The 23,642-nt window shown below is 41.6% G+C and overlaps 4 protein-coding genes across 11 annotated transcripts; 3 read left to right on the forward strand and 1 right to left on the reverse strand.

Annotated features, from left to right (window-relative positions):
• The first annotated feature begins 940 nt into the window (after positions 1–940).
• Positions 941–5,223, forward strand: LOC135625181 (tubby-like F-box protein 1). Its single transcript, XM_065129593.1, has 4 exons — positions 941–1,335; positions 1,554–1,641; positions 3,082–3,211; positions 4,472–5,223. The coding sequence occupies exons 1-4, from the start codon at positions 976–978 to the stop codon at positions 5,010–5,012; spliced, it is 1,119 nt and encodes a 372-aa protein (XP_064985665.1). The 5' UTR covers positions 941–975; the 3' UTR covers positions 5,013–5,223.
• A 2,202-nt stretch (positions 5,224–7,425) lies between these two features.
• LOC103968873 (lipid droplet phospholipase 1) lies at positions 7,426–11,829 on the forward strand. 8 transcript variants are annotated; one of them, XM_018819669.2, is made up of 12 exons: positions 7,426–7,712; positions 7,796–7,908; positions 8,477–8,621; positions 8,953–9,020; positions 9,106–9,176; positions 9,265–9,525; positions 10,199–10,362; positions 10,450–10,505; positions 10,634–10,686; positions 11,016–11,187; positions 11,275–11,372; positions 11,460–11,829. In XM_018819669.2, exons 3-12 carry the CDS (start codon positions 8,521–8,523, stop codon positions 11,565–11,567), a joined length of 1,152 nt encoding a protein of 383 aa, XP_018675214.2. In that variant the 5' UTR covers positions 7,426–7,712; positions 7,796–7,908; positions 8,477–8,520; the 3' UTR covers positions 11,568–11,829. The 8 variants fall into 8 exon arrangements, with proteins under 8 accessions (XP_018675214.2, XP_009380488.2, XP_018675215.2 ...); XM_009382214.3 differs by lacking the exons at positions 7,426–7,712; positions 7,796–7,908 and adding exons at positions 7,915–8,139; positions 8,235–8,344; XM_065129595.1 differs by lacking the exons at positions 7,426–7,712; positions 7,796–7,908 and adding exons at positions 7,915–8,139; positions 8,235–8,311.
• A 319-nt stretch (positions 11,830–12,148) lies between these two features.
• Positions 12,149–16,352, reverse strand: LOC135625183 (polyadenylate-binding protein-interacting protein 9-like). The gene is made up of 10 exons (XM_065129598.1): positions 15,735–16,352; positions 15,315–15,425; positions 15,138–15,182; positions 14,159–14,231; positions 13,962–14,074; positions 13,759–13,818; positions 13,544–13,591; positions 13,369–13,437; positions 12,621–12,675; positions 12,149–12,542 (listed from the first exon to the last, which is right to left on the reverse strand). The coding sequence occupies exons 1-10, from the start codon at positions 16,074–16,076 to the stop codon at positions 12,478–12,480; spliced, it is 981 nt and encodes a 326-aa protein (XP_064985670.1). The 5' UTR covers positions 16,077–16,352; the 3' UTR covers positions 12,149–12,477.
• Positions 16,353–18,423: 2,071 nt separating this feature from the next.
• LOC135625184 (E3 ubiquitin-protein ligase GW2-like) lies at positions 18,424–23,549 on the forward strand. The gene is made up of 9 exons (XM_065129599.1): positions 18,424–18,622; positions 18,920–19,431; positions 19,586–19,637; positions 19,742–19,787; positions 19,864–19,945; positions 20,056–20,215; positions 20,317–20,419; positions 21,140–21,206; positions 22,900–23,549. Exons 2-9 carry the CDS (start codon positions 19,240–19,242, stop codon positions 23,368–23,370), a joined length of 1,173 nt encoding a protein of 390 aa, XP_064985671.1. The 5' UTR covers positions 18,424–18,622; positions 18,920–19,239; the 3' UTR covers positions 23,371–23,549.
• The last annotated feature ends 93 nt before the right edge of the window (positions 23,550–23,642 follow it).

Genomic DNA, 23,642 nt, shown 5'->3' on the forward strand with positions numbered 1-23,642 from the left:
TACTCAAATAAATAAATAAATATAATTTTATGTTATAAAATATATAAAATCGTTGGTTTATTACTAAATCATTTTGATAATTTTAAAATTTTAGATAAAATTACAATCAAAATTTTAAAAATTACATTAGGATCTCATTAATTCTGAAATGTTAATAATATCAACATTTAAGTATTTTCAATGTAACATTCAGATCAATTATGATTTTTTAAAAAATTACCAAATATTAATTCATATTTGAAATGTTCATTAGTCCTCGATATATATATTCTCTCGATGCGTTTCTTAAAGGCACTTTTGAAATCTTAGAGGAGCTACAGACGTTGACCAAATCCCATCACCAGAAAAAGTCGTACTAATTTTCCCCTCCAAATTTGCTACTAAATTAATGTCACCTACATGATTAATGCCCGAATCACGGGTTATCAGATAGCTCATCTTTCAACGTTAAAAGTCAAAGGCCACAAACTTAAGCGTAATTTAATTCACAATTAACAATCTTAAGGTATAATGACAATGCCATCCGTTCTTATCCTATCCTCTATCGATACCTTCACCCTTCTTCCATCCCTAGACGCATTAAATGTGATTTATCAAACCCATTAAACAAATCAACAACATACATATATGATATAAAGGGATGGATAAATTAAATTCGAATCATAGAACGTAAGTAATGCATGAGGATAAATGTGAGGTGAAGTTGGAAAGTAGACGACAGGAGGCGTTTAGATTGAATGAGGTCTCCATTTACACCGAAAAAATAATTCTTAATAATAGAATTATTAATATACCGAACAATTAATTGGTGGCAGTGAGAAGCCTGAGGGGTTCAAATATTGATGAGGGGGTGTGAAAGTATCATCTTTCGTCCTTTCCTGTGTAACGTTACATCAAGCCAGTGAGCAGTGAGCCCAAAGAGAGAGAGAGAGAGGCATCGTCTCGACAACACCCAGCGAGCGAAGGAGGGAGGCCATGAGGCGGCAGAGGGGGTTCCTCTTCCCATCGAGCGGCTCATCGGTGAGGAATCCCCCGCCTTTGGAGAGAGCGGAGGGAGAGGAGGAGGAGGAGGAGGAGGAAGGCGGCGATCGGAGGGGAGGAGCGGAGGTGGACGCGGGGGCGGGCGCGAAGGAGGAGGAGCGATGGTCGAGGATGCTGCCGGAGCTGCTGGGAGAGATCGTGAGGAGGGTGGAGTCGAGCGACGGGCGGTGGCCGCTGCGGAAGAGCGTGGTGTCTTGCGCCTGCGTCTGCCGTAGGTGGCGCGAGGTCACCACCGGCGTCGTCAGGCCGCCCACCGAAACCGGAAAGATAACCTTCCCTGCTTCCCTAAAACAGGTCGGTTTGTTATTTCAAGATCCCCCTTTTTCCGCACCAAATTCCTCCTTTTTCCAACTCTGCAATAATTGGGGTCGCTGTTGTAGTTATAATCATCCAGCTACTGAAGTCCAAAATTGTACTCTTTTTAGAGAAATGTTTGACATTGTTTATCATGTGAATTTTTTCCTCCAAAAGAAGATGATTGATAATATGTGATTGTGGACTGTGGATGGCAGCCTGGCCCGAGGGACCTTCCAATTCAGTGCTTTATTAGGAGGAACAAGAAGAACTCCACGTTCTATCTGTATCTCAGCTTGACCCAGAGTGAGTGATCTTCAAAAGACTATCAAAGATGTATTTTCTAGCATGGTTTGTTCTTTGATTGGGTGATTGAAGTTTGATAGTGCACCATCCTGCATTGACTTCTTGTTAAGTTGCTAATTCTGATTGCTAACTTCTCTGCAAGTCCTTGTTTAGGGTTTGGTAGAACACTTTCTGTTCAACACTTTCTTCTGGTTCAGTTATTTTACTCGCCACCATTGTCCAGAGGTTAGAAACTAAAAAAACCGATCATTAAATCGTTTGAGATGTTCTCTGCAATCTCTTACTTCATATTGTCCAAAAATCATGCTTTTATTTATCGTCAATCACATACATGTTAAAGGATTTCTCCAGCAATTTGTTTCAACGTGCTGTTGTAAAGTATTGTCTAGTTTGGTCATGTTTTGATTCTAGGAACATAAGTCTGACTAATATGAGGCTGTTCCGTTTCTTACCTGAATCAAGTCTTGGGCTTTTTTGGCATGCAATGATTCCGATAAGCCGTCTTTCACTCACCCAGCGAGAGATAAACTTGCTATGGAAGTAAATGTCGAAAGGGAAGGATAGATATGAAAACCTTGGTGTTGTGTGCCTTTGAACAACTTTGAGTAGGCAAAAATCATGCAACGATTCAGTGCCATTGAGGTGATTGAGATGAGAAAATATGTTAAACTTGTCACATATCAGACCACTAGTGATTCATGAAAATATGTTGCCAAACCTTGTCATCATCTCAAGGACCAATTATGTTTTCACCCCTGAACTGGAGTTGTACTTTCTCTTGTAAGATATGTGGCTTAAGGATGGATTCCCAGTAACTTTATATTGTTCATCTGTACTCTGTGGGTTGACTAAGCCCAGTTCATGTGAAGGCGATGAATGATGTGGATCTGTGACTTGTGATCTCTTGAGTGATGATCTGCATTTTATTCAAGTGTTCTGAGATACAAAAAAGATTCTTCACTTGCTGCTAGGTGGTCTAAAATGGCAAGACAAAATTATAAAGACTATGTTACTTCAAACTTCTTTCCTTGATTTTGACACCAGATGCCATTGTTCCATACTTCACATGCAACTTCTTTGTGTTCAACTTTTTAGAGATTCTCAGTTATTTTCTTGAAGAAAAATTAAAAATGTTTATTTTGATTATTTTAATTGATTATACTCCAAGTTTGGCTTTGTAAATGTCTGCTTGCAATTTCCATCAAATCTCATGATTGCGTCTTCATTTAGGTTTGCATAATATAATTTTTAATTGCTTGGTCTTTCTGTTGTTCAGAGTATTACGAACTTTTAAGTAAAAAATATTGAACCTATTGCTTTAATGGCATGTGTATGTTTTCAAAATATGAGTTCGCATGCTTCTTTTTTTCTTTCACTACCGCATCAAGAAATTTTGGTACTTTTGGACTTCAGTTACATATTTTGTTATGTAACTTTCAGCATTCGTGGATAAGGGAAAATTTCTATTGGCGGCTCAAAGATTTAGGCATGGTGCCCATGTAGAGTACATAATCTCTCTTAATGCTGATGATCTATCACAAGGCAGCAATGCATATGTGGGAAAATTGAGGTATGCCATTAGCTAAGCTTTTGTTGTCGATGGTTACCCATGTTAAGCATGCTAATATTAGTCCAGATAACACACTCATAAAGCCCTAAGTATTATGTCGTTGGAGTGCAAATTGTCCTGAGATGTTATATATGTGTTTATTCTGAACCAAAGCCTACTAATTTGTCATTTTTGTTTGACTAGCTTTGCCAATGTTAACTTACATGGCAACGTCACTTTCACTTGGAAAATTGCAAAGTGCAAATGACTTGAATCACTTGTTCTAAAAACACTTTTATGAATGGGTAACACACTAGATGAAAATTCAATGGAAATAGACAATACTTGATTTTCTTACTTCTTTCAGTCTTCGCTCTCAGATCAAGGAGGTGAAAGTTTTATTCCACCCTCAAAAAGCAAGCTGTGTGGAATGAAATGGCTGCTGGAGAACAATATATGTTGCATCTTTTCTCTTCTTCATCTTGGTTTTCATAGAATTGGTTAGTGGTTTGTGGGTTACATACATTTTTTATATCGCGTCCATTCTTGCTTGAGTACCCAAACTGAACCTTATCCAATGTCCGTTACCTCTTTTTTCTCTCCTTTTTTACTTAATGACCTTGTGCATAGGTATCATATATGATAACATCTTACCGCACAGAGATTCTGCAGTCAACACTTCTGTATAATCTTGATGACTGTAGAATACTCGGCCACAATTCAGCTGCATCTTAAGGGCCTTTAGCTATATTTTAATTGAACTAGCTAGCATGATGGGTACAAGAATATAACCACAAACTACGGGGAAAAGTCTTCTGATTGATCTCTGCATGGCTTGCAATTTGCAACTAATAATAATCTATTTCTAAACGTATCGAGTAAAGTTAACATGAAAATTGTCCCATTTCAACAAACTTTGCCAGCTCTAGATGTTTCAATATGGGTTTGCTTTAATTCGGCTCGCATCCGGTTTATTATTGCTTTGTTACCTAGTTTATAGCCCAACTGCAAGTTAAATCTTAATGATCACCATGCTCCATCTATCCTTTGATTAACCATCTGCAGAATCTGTTTTGGTAGACTGTTTTATCTGCCTTGTCTTGTATAACCACAAAACCCAAACATTTTGATGCTGCTGATCCATTTAGCGGAGTATGTTCTATCATCACACTCTCTTAAATGGATGAGAATTATAATGATTTTATGTGCAAGGAGGATTTAGAACGAACATTTCCCGATGACTTATGTTTCCTGATTTGAAATTTTTGTTGTCCTATGCAGATCTGATTTTTTCGGCACCAAGTTTAAGATCTATGATAGCCGACCGCCACCCGGTGGTGCCAAGGCATCGAGCTGTCCATCGAGCCGCCGTTTTGCCAGCAATCAAATAAGCCCACAGGTCCCAGCGGGCAATTTCGTGATTAGTCAGGTATCCTACAAATTCAATCTTCTTAAAACAAGAGGGCCGAGAAGAATGCTGTGCACTCTGAAGTGCCCTGCAATGGTGCCCTCGGCATCGGATGCCGGAACCATGGTCCTAAAAAACAAAGCTCCAAGGTGGCACGAGAACTTGCAGTGCTGGTGCCTGAACTTCCATGGTCGCGTCACGGTTGCCTCGGTGAAGAACTTCCAGCTGGTGGCATCATCGGATGCCCCCAACCGAGCAGGGGGCGCTGATGACGATGGCGACGACCCTGTGCTACTCCAGTTTGGGAAGGTAGGGGACGACATGTTCACCATGGACTACAGGGAGCCGCTGTCGGCCTTCCAGGCATTTGCCATCTGCCTCACCAGCTTCGGCACAAAGTTTGCTTGTGAATAGAAAGCCTTCTCTTGATGCTCAAGCGGTCATGTACTTCTGGACTTGGATGCCTGAGTGTCTAATGAAATTGGTAATTTAGCCGAGGCGGGTGCGGCGATGGAGGACGGACGCTGACAGTCCAATTAGTGGGCCTGTAATGGGCTCACGCTGTAGTAAGGCCTGTAATGGACCCATTTTCCTTTTAATGTGATGGCTCAAAATTTATCTCAAATGTCATGGAAATTAAGCTTTACCAAAGAAAGCCTGCGATCTAACAAGTTGATGTCTCCGTGTATTAAACTAATACAAAACCTTAAAAAAATGTCTTAGCCTGAGAGACTCTGACTAAAAAATCTCTCACGTCAACTCTTTAAGTTTAAGATACCGTAGGAAATGCAAGTTGATAGCAGAACCTAAGAACGTATGGATCAACGCATATCTACTGTGATACTGTTCAGGCGACGTCATTAACCATGTGTTGGATACTCTCCAGCTCTATTTCCAAGTGGAAGGAGAAGAATAGTATATGATCTCCAATTTGGTTACAGCCAAGTTGCTCTCTAGTAGATTGATTACATGTCATTCGGATACTCTTTTATTGATTTGAGTGGATGAACCAGCTGATGAAGAGTATTCAAAGTCAGAACCATAATATAAATCAGCATGTCCTGCCCTTATAAATCTACAAGTGATCTAACCACATGTTTGTCTCATTAAATATACTTTTTTTGTCTTACACTATAGATATATCTTCGACAATAATATTGGATTCAGAGACCTGCAAGTGAAGTCCTGCTTAATAATCGCACCTTTCCGTATGGAAACCAAACGACGCGACTCGTTCCGTAGACGGTCAGTTGTCGACCTCAACTGTAACATAGATACTGTTGATTCGGACGCCGCTCCTCTCGCTTTTCCCTGCATCCCATTTCCCAACTGAGTCTCCGCGATGAGGATCGCCTCCCCTGACGTCTCCGAGTCACCGCCGACTCCACCTAACCGCCGCCGGAAGCACCGCCGCCGTGCCCCTCCTACGCCTTCCACCATCTCCCGGGACCCGCAGGACCAGTCCTCCCCTCCTTATTCCCTGCCGTCCCGCTCCGGCACCGATGGTGGGGAGGACCCCGACGCCGTATATGAGTCCGAATTCGGATCCTGCTCGGATTCCCGCTCCTTGTACGCGTCCGACTCGATCCAGCCCTCCTATATCAACGTGGCGCCGCTTCCCGTCTTTCGCGGCGAGCCGTCGGAGTGCCCGGTCGCCCACCTCGCTCGGTTCGATCGCGTCTGCCGCGCCAACAACGCCATCTCCGTCGACACTCTCGTCCGCATCTTCCCCGTCACCCTCGACGGCGATGCCGCCCTCTGGTACGACCTCGCGGTCGAGCGCTGCCGCCCGGCCATGCTGTGGCCCGACATCCGCTCTGCCTTCCTCCAGGCCTTCACCCGGCCTGACTTCGCCGACCGAGCGCGCTCTGAACTCATGTCCATGCGGCAGAGGGACGGGGAGGGCGTCAACAGCTACCACCTCCGCCTGCAGTGGATACTCAGGAAGTGGCCCGACCACGGCTTCCCCGACGCGCTGCTCAAGGGCTTATTCATCGATGGGTTAAAAGAGGACTATCAGGATTGGATTCTGCCGCAGCGGCCGGAGACGCTGGCCGACGCGGTGAGGCTGGCGCTGAGTTGGGAGCAGGCAAGGAGTGTTCGAGAGGCAAGGAGAGGGAACATCGATGGTGGTGGTGAGGTGAAGTGTGGGTTCTGTGATGGGGATCATGAGGAGAGAGGGTGCGAGGTCAGGAGGAGGATGAAGGAGTTGTGGTTGAGGAGCAAACTGTCGCCATCCATGAGCGTGGTGAGGAGGGGAGGAGGAGGAGGAGGAGGGGACGAAGGAGAGGGAGGGCTTGGGAGGAGGGGAGGGCAGTGCCAGTGTGGGAAGCATCAGTGCTGGAAGAAGTTCGACAGGAGCAGCAGCAGTGTCGGGGCCGCGGCTGATGCAAATGCTACTGCAGCTGAATGAGATGAGATGAGATGTGTGGTATATTGTCATTTAGTTACGTAGAAATGGCTTTTTATTGTTCTTATGGTCACTCACGTATGTCCATACTCAATTTGGATATGGATACTTACATGTTATTGGATGGATATTTCATACGTGAGAAAAAGACTAAATAATAATAATAATAATAATTTTATATTGATAAATATGTATGTTAATTCTGATTAAACTAAACTTGATACATTTCTAACCCATGTCTTGTCTACTACTACTATGAATTATGAATGTACCAATATTTGTACGTATGTGATGTGGATTATGAATGTAGAAATTACCTACACATACTAGCATGAATTATGAATGTGAAAATTATAGCCTTTGCCCCATATCGATAACTGTCTATCCAAATGATTACCAAACAAAGAATCATTTCGATTAAGTCAAAGGTGATTCCAGCAACGCTGAGACGAAGGCCGCAACAGAGACTGGCAGTTCGTTTCCCGTCTCACCGACGATTCTCGCTCGCTCTCGGAGTGTTTCACGAAAGATTTGGTCCCCTCAGGCTTCTTCCCGGACCACGGCGCACGGCGGGTAAGGATCTCCCACGTCCGTCCTCTCCACCCGACTCTTCCCCGCCGCTCACGGAACACGAGGCGATGGCGCCCGCGGTGATGTCACGACACCCTATCCGAACGCGACGCGGAGCTCCATCTCGCTCCAAAGTACGCCCTTTTCTTTTGCCTTTATAAATAAATTGGAGATATCGTGCGCCCCATCCCCGATCCCGTGGCTCCATCTCCCTCAGCACCGCAACGATCACCCTCGGTACAAGTTTCGTTGTGGAAGATCAATGACACGCGGCGTCGCCCCATCCGCCGTCCGATTTATTTGGGACTCCATCCTCCGCTATTTTCTCAGGTTTTCGCTTTGGTCCCTTTTCCTTTCATCGACTTTTGATCTTGGAGGATGGATTTTGGTCTACGAACGTAGAGAATATTCGATTTTTTGTTTTGCTTGGACTCTGAAATGTCTCGATTCGGCAAGATTTGGTTCTCCTTCGCAAATTCTTGTTCTTGATTGTCTACTAAAAACTACTCTTCTAGCCTTGTGTTGATCTTCTTTTCTGATCGCCAGACAAGGAGCTGCTAGGTTTTGGTGATTTTATTTCGTTTTCGTTTTCTCTTTTATCTCTTTCTCTCTCTCTCTCTCTCTCTTGGCATCTGAATTTTGGATTTTCATTTTAGATTTTGTTGGATTGGCATGTGGCATGCTACCGTTCGCCGTTTGGGGAGCTTTTTCTTGATTGGCTATCAAGACTCGTGTAGCTATTCGATCTCTTCATATCTATAACTAGGTCATGAGCATCCAAACTGAACCATGTTAGAGAAGACGTCTGGTTTTGGGGAAATTGCACATTTTGGAACCATTTCTTGATTGCATCATTGATACTGCAGGTCTCAACATGCAACTTGTTTTGTCTTTGCAGGACTGACCACAGTAAGGGGTGACCTAAACTTTAGATCGCATAAGATGAGCAGCGGTGCCGTAGGTAGTATAACATCTGAGGACGTTCACAAGTTCAAACAAGGACCTGATCATCTCCTCGTCCTAGTTCATGGCATCGGGGCTAGGTAAAAGTATTTTTCTTTTTCATTATGTTGCAATGGGACTTTGAATTCTGCAGAGTGATGACACTTTTGGTCGATGACTATTTGTAAATAGATGGCTGCTTGGTTCCTTTGGAAAATCGGTTATCATATCTCATCATTGAAATGCTAATGTTGAACATCACCATTCCATCTCCAGCATGGTTGATGAACTAAGCCGTGCCATGGTTGTCAGTTAGTGAAATGGGATTGATGTCTCTTCTCTTATTTTAAGTTGGAGTTGTCAAATGACAATTGTGAAACATTAGTTATGTTTCTGACCAAATTATGCACTAACACAGTATGCAATATGCAGCTCTAGTGACTGGACATACTCAAAGGCAGTGTTAAAAAAGCGTTTAGGAAGCAATTTTTTAATTTATGGTATGCTATTTCTTGTGTTATTATCATGGGCTACATTTATCAGAGGGCATTGTGAGTTACTTATGAAATGTATTTTTCCTCACAGCAAGTTCGTGCAACAGTTATATAAAAACATTAGATGGAATTGACAGAGCTGGAAAGCGACTCGCAGATGAGGTGTTGGTCAATTTTTACTGCCGAATGAATGCAATTCTCTTTTACCAATATCTGCTGTTACTGCTATACTGACGAACTTTTGGAACAGGTCTCGAGTGTGATTCATAAGACAGGAAGCTTGAAAAAGATCTCTTTCACAGCACACTCCTTAGGTGGTCTAATTGCAAGATACACAATTGCTGTTCTTTATTCTTCAGATACCTTGCAGAAGGATCTGAATGATGGTTATAAAACTGGAAATCCAGAAAATTTAGAACGTTCATCAAAACTAGGCAGTATTGGTGGATTGGAACCAATAAATTTTATTACCTTGGGAACTCCACATCTCGGGTTTATAGGGAAAAGGCAGGTAAATTCTTCTGTACCAATTCATTCATCTAAGGCCATCATAGTGGTCAATTCATTCTAGCTCACCGTTGCCCTTTTTTCCCTTCCTTGTCCGACTTGATGGTGTTTTTAGATTCAAGGATATAAGATTTTTGCTATAATACTTAAATTTTGAAGAATATTTCTTAGTATTGTGTTTCTCATCTATTATGATTTCTGCTTTCTGTACTATATTTATTTTCAACCATTGATTCTGGGAAGAAATTAATGTGGGGAGAGAGTACCTAAACACAAATAGAAGAAATTTTATTATTTACAGAGTGACTCGATTAATTAACTCCAGGTTTTTATTGATTCTGACTTATTATGGTAATTTTGTGTAATTAATGGAGCTTCACTGGGATATGGTATTTCTTATCAAGGGGGAAAAAAAAAAACTAGATTTTTAACATCTGGGGAAGTTGTGCTGGGAACAAGAAGCATATTCACAGTCATATGTCCTCTATCACACAGAGGTTTCAGCTATGGGCCGCTATCAAGGATACAGATTCCTCCTATGTTTCACTACTAATAGGCATGGTTTCACAACTTTGTAGATCAACACACGGGAAGCTCTTTTAGTCGATTTTATGGTTTTTTCTGTCTATCCTAATGTTAAAAAGAAGTATATGACACTGTTGAATTTCAATTTACAGTTTCCGCTTCTTCTGGGATCACCCATTCTCGAAAAGCTTGTTCCACCAGTGGCCGCCATATTTGTTGGCCGAACTGGTAGTCAGCTGTTTCTTACAGATGATGAACCTAACAGTCCACCCCTCCTTTTAAGGATGACATCTGATTCTGAAGAATTGAAATTTATGTAAGTTGAAGTAATCAGATACTTAAAACAGATTTGTCTTCTTTCTCGAGGTTTTTGACACACTGTTATTTGTATTTTACTTTGCAGATCTTCTCTGGCTGCATTTAGGATTCGTATTCTTTATGCCAATGTTTCGTATGATCGTATCCTTTGATACTACTAGTTTCTCTAGTAACTGCAGTACCATAACATGGATTTATTTATATGATATTCCCTATCATAGAATATCATATTTTTCCTTGCAGCAACAGTTTTCTTGAGCTTCATCCAGATTTGGTCGGCTGGCGAACATCTTCAATCAGGAGAGAGTACGAGCTTGCTAAGGTACCTCGATCGATATTTAGTGTACAAACTGCAGCAAGTCTTTGTGGATGAGTATTCTTAGTTTCAAAACCCGACACCGAATACAATTTTAGGCAGTGGGTCACACGATAATGTTCATCATATGTCTTAAACTAACTTTTGTGTATCTAAGTTGCACATAGTTGGAGTATAAACAGGCAACGGATTGGCATTTGTCGGCTAAAAGCAACGTTTTCAAGACAGGATTTTGTACATTTTTTTAGTGGAGGTTTTCCTCAGAAAAGAAAAAATAATAAATTTTCTCTCAAACTATTTATTATGAGGATGTTGCTTGGTGATTCACATTGCAGCCCTCTCGCGAGTCTGTGGATGGCTACATGCATGTTGTGAATGTGGAATACTGCTCCCCTGTCTTATCCGAAGGCCCTCCTCGTTTTCCTTCAGAAGCAGCAACGGCAAAGGCAGCTGCCCAAACTGTCTCAAACACACAGAAAACGGCAGAATACTACGGATCGATGGAAGGCATGTTTATCGGGTGACAATTTCCTTATCTCGGTGCTGCTTTTTGATGGATTGTGTTGTTTTTTGACATGGTGAAATTGGAAGCAGAGGAGATGATACGCAGCTTACAAAGGGTCGGATGGAGGAAAGTTGACGTCAGTTTCCATGCAGCAACTTGGCCCTTCTTCGCCCACAACAACCTCCACGTACGTACGGGTGTAACTCCGATTCCATTTCCTGTTGGTTTATTTGGTGTGTTTGGATGGATGAATGGATGATGCGTTGTGACTCAGGTGAAGAGGGAGTGGCTAAACGGTGCTGGTGCCGGCGTCATAGCTCACGTTGCAGACAGCCTCAAGCAACAAGAGTTGTCTCGCACGCTTATTGCCGCAAATCTGTAGCCATTGCTTCCTTTTGCAACCTCGTGTGAAATAAAAAGTTGTGGAGAAGAAGACCAAGGCATCGAATCCGTAGCTTGTTGGATGAGTTTTCTGTGGTTGCAGTGCCATGTATGTATACATTTAATGGCGTAGGCCGCCTTAGATCTGTTGTATTGTTGATTGAGCTCAGACTGCAGCTCTGTGACTGACCCAAACCTAACTCGGACCATCATCAGATCAATTTGAGATGTTGTTGATAGAACAACAGCAAATATTCCAAGGATCTGTCATTGTTTTGATCTGTGAATACTACAATAAACAGAGGCATTCCCACATAATATTTTTCTTATTTTGTACATTTTCCTGATTTCACAAGCCTGAAAATTACCCCAACACGCTAACATTTTAAACATACCGTCACATGAATCTTTGTAAAACGCTGACTTTGCACAATGAATCAACCACGAATGGGATTCACAGCGTAGAATACACTAGAGAAAAACAACTTTGCACAATGAATCAACCACGAATGGGATTCACAGCTTAGAATACACTAGAGAAAAACAAAAAGGACATCCGGAATCCAGCAGAGGTTGAACATATAATATAAATAGGGCTAGAGATCAGCCGATGGTCAATTGGTACTAGAACATAGTGTAGCTGCATACACATGTAGATCGGTCAGATGAATAAGATTAGCCATCAAGGTTCCTCGACTCCTCCCACCGAAAGGAAAAAAAAAACAAATAAAAGAAGGTTCTGGTTACAAGCAACAATGAGTTCCCACTCGAGTGATATACCCAGTCGACGATAAATCATATGGAGATGAATATATCTTCTTAGCTGATAATGCATGCCGATACAGCACAACCTTGCAATAAGGTCTCACTAGGTGGAATGCTAGTAATGTTCCGCTATTAACGAACCCTGGTCAGTTTGAAGCAGCTCGTTGTACGCGTGGCCTCACTGGTGTCTTTGAAGGACTCACCCTGAGATGTGGGATTGAAAGCTATTTTAGTTTGCACAAACTCTACAAAACATCAGCTGAATGGTAGTCAGGATCTTGCCTGATAGGTAGGGCTCCCAAAATTGTGCCACTACAATTCAAAGCCATGATTGCACTTTCAGCCTGCATTAATCGAAATGCAAAGTGGAAAACCTTTAATCACCAGTGTAGAAACAGACTGATGGATGCAATAATACCACTTCTGCTATATTTTGTATGTACCAAGCAATTACCAAAATTAAGCTGTAAGATCGATAAAAGATGTGTATTATCCTATCTTCCCCTTCAAGGTTCTTGTGCTTTCAAGAGGTAGATTCATGTGTAATATCCTTGTACCCATGCAATTTTACCAAGACTAAACCTAAGATCTTTCAGCTTCTTTACAGCATAACTGGTCCAAAAAATGTATAAACCCTATAACCATAAGATGATGTGATATGCACAAGCTTGGCAAGAGTCTGATATATTACGTCTAGGCTTTTAAAGTTATTTAAGCAGAAACACACAAGTCCAACCATATCTTACACCATCAATTGATATTTGACCCATATATAAGCCATAAGTTTAACAACTCTACACTAATAGCAAGTTTCTTGCAACATACTACTTTATTATTAACAATATGTAATTCAGTATTCTTCAAATTGCCATGGTAATTAAAGATATCTTGTTGACATAATGTTAGACATCAACTATTGAATAACCTCTGCTTCAATTCTGGGCAATCTTAACTAATCCATTTCTAGTGAAAAAGAATGAAAATTTGTCAATGTATCGGTCAAACAGCAATTAAAATATAAGTTCACAATTAATTACCTGAACAAACTCTACAAATGCAATACATGTTGAGTGCACATTATCACCAAGCAGCCTCAAACGAGAAACCTGTGAAACACTATTCAAACTGAGTCACTAACAAATAAGGCACCGTTACAAGCTTAATAATGAAAAGCATTCAACAAATTGATCATATAGTGGGTAGTTAGCTAACCTCACCACAAAATCGTTCAAAGAAAACTTTGACATCTGTTTGAGTAACCTGCAACAGGACAAGTTAAGGCCATGACATATTATAAACATGATGCATTTACAATAATATTCATAATAACCATCACAAATTAGACTTCATAGTTATATTTTAACACATACCACTTAGTAATTAGGGAAAAAGAAGGATCATAATGCAGGAGGCAGAGATGCATTTACCTTCTTATCAATATTTGTACAATAAACTGTCCTTACAACCATTTCCTTTTCATCTTCAGACTGCATCAAAATCTTGGCAGTCAGTACTCCAGCAAAAAAATTATAAAGTGACGAAGCATCGGACAATCTGCCCTTACTTTTTTTCTTATTCCTAAACAGTCTCTACAAGTAAAACTGTACATGAAACGATGAAAAATACTTACCCTAGGAAGAAATTTTGGATTCACTGGCAGAATTGCAGTTTTTGAAGGTAGGACTCTGAGAGGATAATAACCTAGCATTGTCCCACCAAGATTTAATGCTGCCCTCGCACCATCTATGAGCAAAACAGCATACTTGCTAGTATGACATTTGTGATTCATGCATATCCAAGAAAGAAATGCTAATCATATATACTTACCCTCGTCAGAGAACTCTATGAATGCAAATCGTAGGACTGAATGGGGATCACCACAAATTCGGCAATCTACTACCTTCAGTATGAAATTTAAAATGTAACATGATAATCAGAAGAGAAAAATGAAAAACATGATAAGTTCATTGTATTTGTGCTTTTACAATGAGATCAAAAATTGATGGATAAGCAAAAAATATCTTACACGACAGCAATAAAATGGGATAAAAACAAGAAATTCCTTCCTCCCCCATGTGGGATTAGCCAATTCATTTATTAACCTCCAAAACACAGATGTGTAACCTTCTCCCAGGATTGCTAATAATTTAGTTAGCTTAATTATTGTTTTGAGTTAAATTATTAAGAAATTCCTGAAAATAAATTTTTTTTGATATCTTATCTTGGATCTATTGTTCAACAAAAAAATAAAGGTTAGACATTGTTGATCACACAAGAATGAAATGGTTATAGTAGAGAGGGTGTTACGTGTGATTATCATCTCAGACTGGAATTTGAAACTTTGGAGAATGCTACTGCAGAACCTAGGACTGCAATAGTGAGAGGTTTCCAATTAATTTCATGGATCTCCACGTTCACAAGCATTGACGAGCTGACAGGGAAGTGGTATTAAACAAGATTGGTTGCAGATTAGCTCATGAGTGGTTGTTTCACACTTGTAAAAGTGCTATTACTGTCATTCTATCTTGAACATCCCCTTTTCATATGCTAAAATGGACAATAAAGAGCATAGATCACAAAAGAAGAAACTGACTATGCTGAGGTCATGAAAGTGATAAACATGTTCATTGCTTGGTAAATCAGAAGAAAATCACAAATGTAAAGCAAAACTATGAGATTCCCAGCCCTGTTTAGCTTTTCTTTGTGCAATGCATAACATTTGGCAAAAATATGATTATCATAGGCTTTGTAAAAGACAGAAGGAAAATTTCTAAATACTTTATAGTATGTGAAGTTGCGAACTTACTGGCCCACAATTCGCAAATACTTCAGCAAGCTTTTCTTCAGTTACCTGACATTCATCAAACAACTATCCATATCAGCACGACAGACAACAGTACTGGATAAGGACCGAGCCATCTTTTCAAGAATGATTGAAATATAAAACAGCAACGAATAAGAAGAAATCACAAGATAGACTCACAAGCTGATCGATGTCAGACACATATACAGTTCGCCTAATGCTATCCTCCCTCTCAGCTCCTCGAAGTCTATAATTCGTCCTCCTCCTCGCCTGGTTATAACCATTTCTTCTCTGCCAAAGAAGGAGCAGTATCAGCGATCGAGGAAAACACTTATAAAATTAACATTTTTTTCCTAGTTCTGGACACGTTTTAACAGATCTTGTTCATACTCCAATTCCAAATCATGCCGTCTTCCTCTGATAAGGTTGCATTTTCTCGAAAATGCATAGACAAAGCCCGAAAAAGATTGACATTTTGAACGAGAAACAGAAACCCAGAATCCCTTAAAGCTAAAATTCACATGATCCAAAGCTTAATTTCGAAAAAGCAACGAGAGACGTAACGCAGTTGAAAGTCGAGTAAGGAATCGATGCAATTACTCTGGGATTGGGCTGATTATTCGATGATCCATCGCTGCTGGAATCCTTACTAGTACCATTGTTAGTCATCAGTAGATGATTGTGATAGAAATCATTCAACGACACGAAGATGGGCGCATCGGCCGACATCCGGCCGTCTGAAACCCGGTGGCCACCGGCGCCACCGCCGGGGGCAGCATAAGAAGAAGGGAAGAACTCCTTGGCGGACGGATTCAATTTGGAGAGCAAATCCACCAGATTCTTCACATCCCTCTGGTACTCCCTCTCCGTCTCCGCCGCCGGTGACTGGCGGTGGATGACCTGATTGTCCGCCCCGATCGCCTTCTCAGCCACCGCAGCCATTTTATTTCCCCTTACAGAAAAAGGTAAAATAAACACACAAACACTACCGAGAACAAATCAAGACCCGATCGAGCTGGACGATACGATCGAGATAGCGGACGCAACGAGGCGATCAAGCGGAAAACATCAGCAAGACGCGATCATTTTCGCCATCGCCGGCTGTCCCACTGCTTCTTTTGTGCAATTGGCGGAGTGAGATGGCAATCCGAGGAGAGAAAGACGAGGGAGGGGCGAGAGGAAAAAGATGCGATGAACCCAAGAGAGATGGAGCAGCTGCTGCGTCTTGCTATATATAGAAGGGATTATTCGCCTAATTCGTTTTCTTTCTATTTCTTATTAATCCTCATCGACAGTGCGAGAGATGAGGAATATTTAATAATACCAATACCATATTATATTGGAAGAAATAGGAAGGAGACCAACGTATTGTGTACTGTATTGGATTAGATTATATTAGATCGGTTTATCGATGACTTAATTTAGGAATTAAGCAAGCAAGCCTTTTGTTAATTTGTTAGGTTAGTTAAGCCTTTTCCACAGATTCGGGTACATAATTATCTCGATTCTGTTATTAACTGATACGATGTTGTTAATCGTCACAACGGAATTCCCATGAATTATTGTGGAGTCGATCCAACATGGCTAACCCACCCACCCATTGCTCGAAGCCAGGAATGTTGTTGGGCCGAGGAGGAGAGACCCGTCCTGCGCTCCAGTTGGAATGCCGTGTACGTACGTGTGTTGGTGCCGTTTATTTCTTTCTACAGGTTATCGACATGGATGTGATGATTTTGACTTGACATCTTTACGGTCAAAGGAAATGTTTGACCAAAGGAACGTAATTGTTCTTCGAACTCCAGTTTTAGAGAGTCTTTAGTGACGCGATATTTGGAACGATTCACGTTAAGATCACAGGCAATAATGAACCACTCACTCCATGATCTCGTCGTCGTGTATTTTACCGTGATGGTAAGTAACACGATAGATAGAAGGTAATGAATAGCTCCCGGTAGAAAAGGTACCATTCGAGTGAGAAATAATATCCTACTAGAAAAGGCAATCTCATTGCATGCACGTCGAAGCCCATCCATCTTACGTGCTGACCTTCTCATACCACGACTTTCCAATTTAGTTTCTATCTGATTGAAAGCGAGGGGGGTGCGAGCAGCAATGAAACATCAAGTTGATCACCGAGCCAGCTATATATATATATGTAATATGCCAAGCATTTACTGGAGTTTGACAGAGTCACATGAATCAGCATCCACTGTCCTATGAATCTGCCGAGTCTCGGCTTTGAGAGACATCGTAGTATGATCTCGTCAGGCTCGAGCGATCCATTTGATCATCGAGGGATTCGGATTCAACAGGAAAGGTGAGGTTTACGAGCACCATAGACAGACGAGGACGATAGAGCACCACTGGTGGTACGCTGATTTCAGACTCGAGAGCAAATTTAGGTCGCGCTGCTGCTTCCCGAAACCTCAGAAGAAGATACTTTTGTTGACCGAAGCAACGCCCGAGTCCCTATGACTGTCAGTGTTTCGAGGGCGACTTGGTGGTGGGTGCAGCTTCTCTGACCGGGAATTCGGCGCCTTGGATGATGTGTACAAGGAAGATCCGAGTCTCTGTGCAGGCTGGTGGTTGCCGGTGCTTGTCTTGTTTGGTGAGCTAGTTTGCTCTATCGATGGCGTCGATCGATGTGGATGTGTAGTTACAGACAAGAGATCCGCCGTTGCTACCACCTTCTGATACTTCAAAGAATGCACACTGACTGCTGTGTCTTGTTCTTCGATGTCAGGATGGGAGGATGGAAAGATGAATACAAAAGGCGAAAAAGTATGCTCGGCGGATCAACAACTGGACATCGACGACGAGTGACGATTAGATTGTGTTTTTAGCTACGATATCATCAAAGCAGCTTTGCAATTTGTCTAAGGACGAGGGACCTGATTCTGACATGATTTCGGACAAAGTCAAGTCGCTCCTTCAATTAATAACCTGATTCCAAAGCAGGTAGAGAGAGAGAGAGACTAATAATAATAACACAAGCGGCTGACGGACGGGAGGCATTCTGTCAAACAGGTTGCGGAGGATGAGAAAGCACAAGAAGACACACGGGAGGAGGTGAGATAATATACGTATACATTTATGGTGGAGATCGGGTGTCTTGGCCCAGCCACGGAACGGGATTTCACTCTCGCAGGAGAGTTGCCGGTCGCGTTTGGTCGCGTGAGAATGTGTTCCCTGTCGGAACCGAGACAGCTGAGCTGGACGCATGATCCTTGCTCCGGTGGTAATGTTATAGTATTTGATGTTCTCGTTGTTATTACCTGATAATGTACCGATTCAAATCTCTCTCTGCGCGTCCATTCATTCCCGTAGTCTTTCTCGTGCTCCCGAGGAGGTTCGTACGAGCCGAACGCCTTGGACCGGTCCTGTTGCGCTTCCTCCCCCTCCATCCTTGCGCCTCTCGGCTCCCCTAGCTCTCTTCCGCACTCCCCACCACCTCTCGCTCTCTCTCTCTCTCTCCCCCGACTTCAAAGGTACCTTCTTTCTCCCCCTTTTCTGTTAATTTCGGAATCGTTGGAAGAGATTGGGAAGCTGGGAGATGGCCTCCGAGGGGAGCGGAGGGGGAAGGTGTGATTTTGTTGGGCGGTGCTCCGTTTCGCTCTTCTCCTTTCTGACCTCATGGTCGATTGGCGAGACGGGGAGGATTTGTTGTGGTCTTCTTGCCTTTTCTGAAGCCAGGAGAGGCAAATTAGGTTTTAATTTTGTTATTCTCGTGTGGATTATGAATTTCTTATTTGATCTTACACGAAAATTATTCTTTCGGTGTGCAGGTACTGGGGGGGTTCGTGATGGCGATTCGGATCTTGGAAATAAGAGGGAGGCTCGGCGGAGTTCCTTTCCGCGATTCAGAGTGAGGAGGGAGGGTTTGGCAAATTCAAGTGTCGTGATTTGGCAGATGGACAGGAAAGGTGGATTGTTGGTGGGGAATTAGATTTCGATTCCTTGACTATCTTGTTGTTTCTTTTTTCTTTTTAATTTATTTGAGATGTTGGGGGAGTGATCTGGGAAATAAGTGGAAGGAAAAGGGGATTTCTTTTGGTAGGCTTCTTTAATTGCTTTGGGATATCTCTTACGTTGGTGGGGAGGATTGATGGGGAATAAGATGGGAAGGAGGCGGCAGGTGGTGGATGAGAAGTATACGCGGCCGCAGGGTCTGTACGTGCTTAAGGACATTGATCACAAGAAGCTGAGGAAGCTCATTCTCGAGTCCAAGCTGGCGCCTTGCTATCCAGGCCTCGAGGACTACTCTTTCACTCTCGAAGAGTGTCCCATCTGCTTCCTGGTCCGATTTTCTTCTCATTGTTTTGTATCTACGCTGTTCTGTTTCCGTTTCTTGATTGCTGTGGGTTCAAGATTTTTGATCCGGGATGCCTCATCTTTTGTTGTTTGATGGAATATATGATGATTTTATAACATGGAAAACATTTTGGGTTCAGTATTATCCGAGCCTTAACCGGTCAAGGTGTTGCATGAAGGGCATCTGCACAGGTACTACAGAAACTTTTGTTAAACATTTAAAGGAATTATCACCAGATTTCCAGTTACTGTATACGGATCGTTGGTTTCATTTCTCAAGTTGGATTCTTGTGCAGAGTGTTTTCTTCAGATGAAACCACCACATTCAACTCGCCCGACACAGTATCCTTTTTCTCAGATGCTGATGCAGCTGGTTCTAATTTTCATCACGTAAAAGGTCGTCTCCTTGACTTCAAAGGTGCCCCTTCTGTAAAACTTCAAACTATGCCGTGGAATACCGTGGTGCAAAGACAAAAGAGGAGAAGGGCATGGAACAAGTTGTAAGTTCTTCACTGAACTTGGCATGCCTGCTTTCTTGGAATTGTCAATGTTCTATTGCTGCATGAGAGATGGGTTTTTATTTGCCAGAGAGTTCTCTGTGTAAATGCAGGAGGAGCAGAAGGTTATAGAAGCCCAGATAAGGATTCGGCAGAAAGAAATACAGGATGAAGAAGAAAGGATGAACAAGAGACAAAGTATAAGTTCATCCAGCAGAATAATGACTCCAACAGATGTGAGATATCATGATACATACGATACCTCTATCTCAGGTCTGTAACGGGGGAGATTTGTGCTTTTACATCGTTGCCTGTAATTAATTTGTTTAGCACTAAATAGCGACCTTTTTATTTTTTTATTGTTTACTGAACAGTGCCACCTTTGAAATGCACAAGACAATCAATTGACTTTGGTTCATCTCAAGCCTCATGCTCTGCACCCGCAACCACAAGGTTTTCACAATTGAGACAGAATAGGTAGGAAAAAATGCTGTTGCATGTTTTGATCAGTGATAGGTGGATTGATCCTGATAATATAGAGATTGAACATTTATGATGAAGAAAATTTTTGGTCTAGCATCCAATAGTTCATGGGTTTGATCTGTGGCATTTGGTATTCGTGCTTAAGGGGCCTTTCTTTTTGTTGTCTAAAGTTTTGCTTTTCTTTTGTCTGGTCTTGAAGATGAATGCTTCCCCATACTAGACTTGATTGCTTATGTTACTCCACGAACCATAGGTCAACTTTAGCATCATTTTCTCACTATTATTAGCCTATTTCTTGCTCAGTTTGCTTACTGATCTCATTTAGGTTAATAGATACAAAATCAAGTTATCTAAAAATTTCAAAATATAAGAAACAAGAAATGTTAATTTTCTTTATAAGGATGATCTTGATGACATGGAACTTGTGAGATAATTAAATTTGTCTGCGAGTAAGAAGACCCAACAAAAGGCGAGAAAGAGGGAAAAGGGGGTCTGTGGTGGGAGTCATTTCGAAAATGTGAAATTCTTGCTTCAGAAGTGACATAAGATCTCAAGATAAAATTGGATGATCTATGACTTCTATTTCAGATGTGTATTCTATTTTTTGGACTTCTTTTTTTATATCTCCTGCTACATCTACACTATGAAACCGTTTATGATATTGGATGTTATCTTTTTATATCATCTCTCATTCCAACACACTGTAAAATGTAGGGATGATAATTTTGACCTAGATCTTGAAGACATAATGGTCATGGAAGCAATCTGGCTCTCGATTCAGGTAATACGATCATGATATATTGAATACAATGAAACATAAGCTGAAGTAGTGCTGATTATAGTAACTATGCTGCAAATTTGACAAATGCAAATTTTATGTATGTCAGTGAAGTGACTGAATGATTCTTTGTGCTATCTTAAAGATCCTTTTTCTGTAGATTATTCAAAAGGCTCATTAACTCTATGATTCTGAGATCCTATGTGTTAGGCCCACATGAATGACATGCTAAATGCCCCGTCTTTATGTCGGTGTACTCTTTATTGCTTGTTCATTCCCTATGCCAGTCTGCTCTGTTTACTTTTAAGCACCTTTATCCTATTCAGACTGATATTCTTGCAATCATTGCTAACATCCTAATAAAGACACAATCCGGCACCAAAATTGTGCTGTTACTAGTTTCGTACTACTTTTATTAGGTCCCATAATTCAATAACATGAGCATGTATTGCTTAACAGTTGTCTGAGGACTTTTTGCTAAATTTAGTCCCACTGGACTAATTATTCATGCAAATATGCCGAGCTTGTATTATTCATCGAATGGCACCCAGTTAGTATTTGGATCAAAACTTTGTGTGGCTATGTTGCCAGTTCCAACACTGATGTACTGTATGCTGATCCATTGGTAGCAGATAAATGTATAATTGTAAAAGTTGTTGATTTTCTTCTTGTGATTTCTAATCTTTTCTGTCAACACATCTTGAAACAACAAAGTCCATAAGTTTTGGTGGATGCTTTTGATTTTTAGTAGCTTACTGAAGTTCTCTTTACGTATCAATATACAAACTCACAACACTTGGAACAAGACAGACCAAAAAGTTGAACTGAGGGCTCTAGGCTTGGGTACATATGACAATCTGTGCAGTGCATGTGATCACCTTGTGATCGTGTAATATGAAGCTGCCATTCTGAAGAATATATTATCATATGACTGAATTGTACATTCTTGTAGCATATGGTATAAAATTTGAAATTATGGCTAATTCATGTTGTTGTCGTTCATCAGTGACTTTACATATATCTAAGTTCTCAAGGATTCTTTTAGACTAAGCTTATTGCTTCTGTCTATTGATTGTTTATGAACAGAAACTATCAGGTTTGTGCATGACCTAGTCCATCAGACATTAGTGTGTGAGAAACTTGGTAACAATGTGTTCTGTCACTCCCTGTCAAAACTACCAAAGTTTCTGTGAAGCATTAAGATGGTCGAAAATGCAATTGAGAATCATGGAAACAACCTTCCTGTATGGAGGGGAAAGACTGCATTCATTGACCACCCTGCATTCATGGAGCCTTGAGCACTGGGCATGCCCTTTTTCGGAGTACTCAACTGGATTCAAATATCCATTCTCTAAGTTTCATAGCATGAGCCCTTTGTATGTTTGGGAACCATGTTGCGTATATCTTTATGCGGAAGCATGTGGCCCTCCATGTTTTATGCCTTTGCACAGGCAGTTATAAAATTGTTCCATGATGTTGTGTTCTTTCTCAGCACTCGGAGAAGGCATCTGCTGTTTGCATTTATAGCTTCTGGGTTACATAAGCTCTATACGGACATCGGAACATGGATCATGATATTGCTGGTGCTTTCTTGTTAGCCATGCAAGGATAAATTGCGTCTATCATCTTCTCCTATCCTTTATTGTCAGTCTTAATTCTAACTGCTTACTATTACTATCATTATTATTTTGAACAGGAGCAGGGATCTCAAGGCAATCCAGGTTGTGGTGGCAGCTCTTTGCCTGGACCATCAACCTCCGGTGAATGGTACAATCTCCATAGAACAGCTCCTGCGAAATTATCTTCTTCCGGTGGGCTGGCTTGTGCAGCTGCAGCCTTAGCCGAGCGTCAACATATGAATGGTGATGCTGCTGCTACTAATGCTGCCGCCGTTTTACGAGACGGCGGGAGCGAACTGCCGAGGGAGGAGTTTGGGGAGTGTTCGACGGACCAGTGGTCAGAGGTGGCCGAAGCAGGAACCAGCTATGCAGGCTCCGATGGGATGGTGGAAGCAGGGGCAGCAGCGATATCACTCTCGGAAGGTACGAACATGGCTTCAGGACTTTCTGTTCCGGAGAGCTTCGATGAACAGATGATGCTGGCCATGGCTGTTTCACTAGCAGAGGCTCAAGCGAGGACGAGTAGCCATGGAGTCAGCTGGCAGTAAACACTGGTGATTGGCTTTGACGATCTGCATCCTGTTCCACTTGGCCATTTGTTTTTTCTTGTGATAGCTGTTCTCGTTCCTTGATTGTTAGTTGGTCTCCTATATGTGTATGCTCGAAAAAGGAAGTAATGGAGAAAAAAAGGAGGAAAATATGGTAGTGTCACTTTTGTGGAATCCAATCTAAATGTGATGGTGTTCAAATGGCGGGTGTTATTTGTCACTGGAGATGGACAACAGCAAGCTGTGACGCGATGGGGCGACTTATCTCTAAC

Source organism: Musa acuminata, chromosome BXJ2-10, assembly GCF_036884655.1.
Source record: "Musa acuminata AAA Group cultivar baxijiao chromosome BXJ2-10, Cavendish_Baxijiao_AAA, whole genome shotgun sequence".
Classification (NCBI taxonomy): domain Eukaryota; kingdom Viridiplantae; phylum Streptophyta; class Magnoliopsida; order Zingiberales; family Musaceae; genus Musa; species Musa acuminata.